The following is a 1,995-nucleotide window of genomic DNA, read 5'->3' as shown; positions in this document are numbered from 1 at the left end:
ACGTGTACCACCGGTGGTACACGGTAAACTTGATCGTCAGGCCACGTGTACCACCGGTGGTACACGCAGTCATATTTATTTAATGCGCTGAAAACATATATTTTATTACAAATATAATTCTGTAAACTATATTTCTACCTAAAAAATGAAGCATTATACAAGATGCAGTAAAGAACAAAACACATAAGTTTATTTAATTGTTATGTATACAATAATTAATAATTACATTTAGTGATAATATATCGATCTTTAGTCAAAATATCAAATGGCCTGAACGACAAGTCAGGCAAAAATGGCGTGGCACGGAACGTGTTAAGGATTTCTTAGAGGTTTCAGTATAAGTCGAAAGTCTTTCAACGTTTACTTTATATTATCTGGTAAAATTGTATTAAATGTAAGAAGGGATGGTCCAAGGCTGTCTAAGCGGCACTGGAGTCCGACTCAGGCGTTCTAAAAACGATTTTTAATTGTCCGTCGCGTCCGTGACACAGTTTACGCAAGAAACAGACACATTATCGGAACTCGGGACGGTTCGTTAAATAGAAAATTGCAAGTTGGACAACTGCGTTCGACGGAGATGTAGAGATCCGAGAACTTGGAGAGACGACAATGGAAACGGGGTGCGCGCCACCCCAGCCAACTCTTTCAGTTCCTTCTCTCTTCTTCTTCTGCTGCTGCTGCTGCTGCTACATCTCGTTCTTAATCCGACAAGATTTCGTGGCTTCCGGCCCCTCAACCCATTCGCTCTACGACCACCCGTCGGTGGCGAATCGATAAGCGACGATCTCGTTTCAAAACTTCATATCGGTCCGTCTATTAGGTCCACAGTTTCTTTTAGCCTCCGTTCACGAACTTCCCTCGAGTTTAATATGAGAAACGTCCAGTATTTTTTAATCAATAACACGATAGACGTACGAGATAGAATTTTTTTGTAACAAAGAAACAGTAATTCGTTCTTGGGTTTCATTTCTGTTTATTAGAACAGTCACGTACGATATGACTCCGTCGGGTTAAACCTAATTTTTTCATTCTGGGAGTCTTATTTAAATGCATTAGATTTCCCTTTAACGTGGCATCTCTCGTGGTTATCCCGCGGTCCTTTTTGCCTCTCCGGTATCCTCCAGGTGCGCTTTTCTCTTTGCAGATTTCGAGTGGCTTTTCGAAAGCCACCTTCTCCTTATTCGACCGAGCACACACATTCCTCAGGAATATTTCACTGTTACCCGCGATCCTTTGAATTTCATTAAAACCCACTAATTAAACGCATTCCGCTGGCTCAACAGCCGTTTTCAACAGTTTGCCAGCTTCACTTTTAAACTATCCACTGATATGCCCCGGCATTGTTTCGCCGGGTTTATTGCGCGATAAAAATTCGTACGAAATGTTTAAAACATACGCGTAAAACAAGTTCGCGGGACGTAAAAATTTCACGTCGAACGTCGTTTAAGGATGTATTGGCTCTACAGTCAATCCCAAAAGTTTATGCACTTTAGAAACGCGTTTTTTAAAAAGAAATCAGACGTCGGAAGAACATTGCTAATAATAAACAACAAAAAAAAAATTTTCGATTTTTCCGAGATTTTTCCAAGGGGTACCCCTTCAGATTTCGCGAAATTTTCGTTTTTTGCCAATAACTTTCAAACCGTTGAAGATACGGGAAAATTGCAAGAGACCTTTTTTGTAGAGGACGACGAGATCTACAATTTCTGTATAAAAACATTTCGCTAACATCAATAGTTTACAAGTAATTTGCAAAAAACTGTTTTTTCGTTTTTCGTCAATAACTCGCTAAATATTGATGCTAGCAAAAAGTTTCTATACAGAAATTGTAGATCTCGATGTCCTCTACAAGAAAGGTCCTATGCAATTTTCCCGTATCTCCAAGGGTTTAGGAGTTATTGAGGAAAAACGAAATTTTTTTCCAAAAGTTCGCCATTTCGACGGTGGAATGGTCGGATTTAGTCAACATCAATAAAATGCCAAATAATCATACGT

At 39.4% G+C, this 1,995-nt stretch overlaps 1 protein-coding gene across 1 annotated transcript in view; it reads right to left on the bottom strand.

Moving 5' to 3' along the window:
• Positions 1-536: 536 nt before the first annotated feature.
• Positions 537-1,995, bottom strand: part of LOC113464846 (putative G-protein coupled receptor CG31760) — a gene marked incomplete at its 5' end in the record, with an annotated part of 22,062 nt that continues 20,603 nt past the window's right edge. The window contains one exon of the mRNA XM_026817184.1: positions 537-857. Within this exon, the coding sequence (XP_026672985.1) occupies positions 846-857 (12 nt within the window). The remainder of the gene's footprint in view (positions 858-1,995) is intronic.

The sequence above is a fragment of the Ceratina calcarata genome, unplaced genomic scaffold (genome assembly GCF_001652005.2).
Source record: "Ceratina calcarata isolate Rehan_Ccalc_2016 unplaced genomic scaffold, ASM165200v1 scaffold562, whole genome shotgun sequence".
NCBI classification, from domain to species: Eukaryota; Metazoa; Arthropoda; class Insecta; order Hymenoptera; family Apidae; genus Ceratina; species Ceratina calcarata.
The sequence above is the reverse complement of the archived record's forward strand: the minus strand, read 5'-3'. Positions and strand labels throughout refer to the sequence as shown.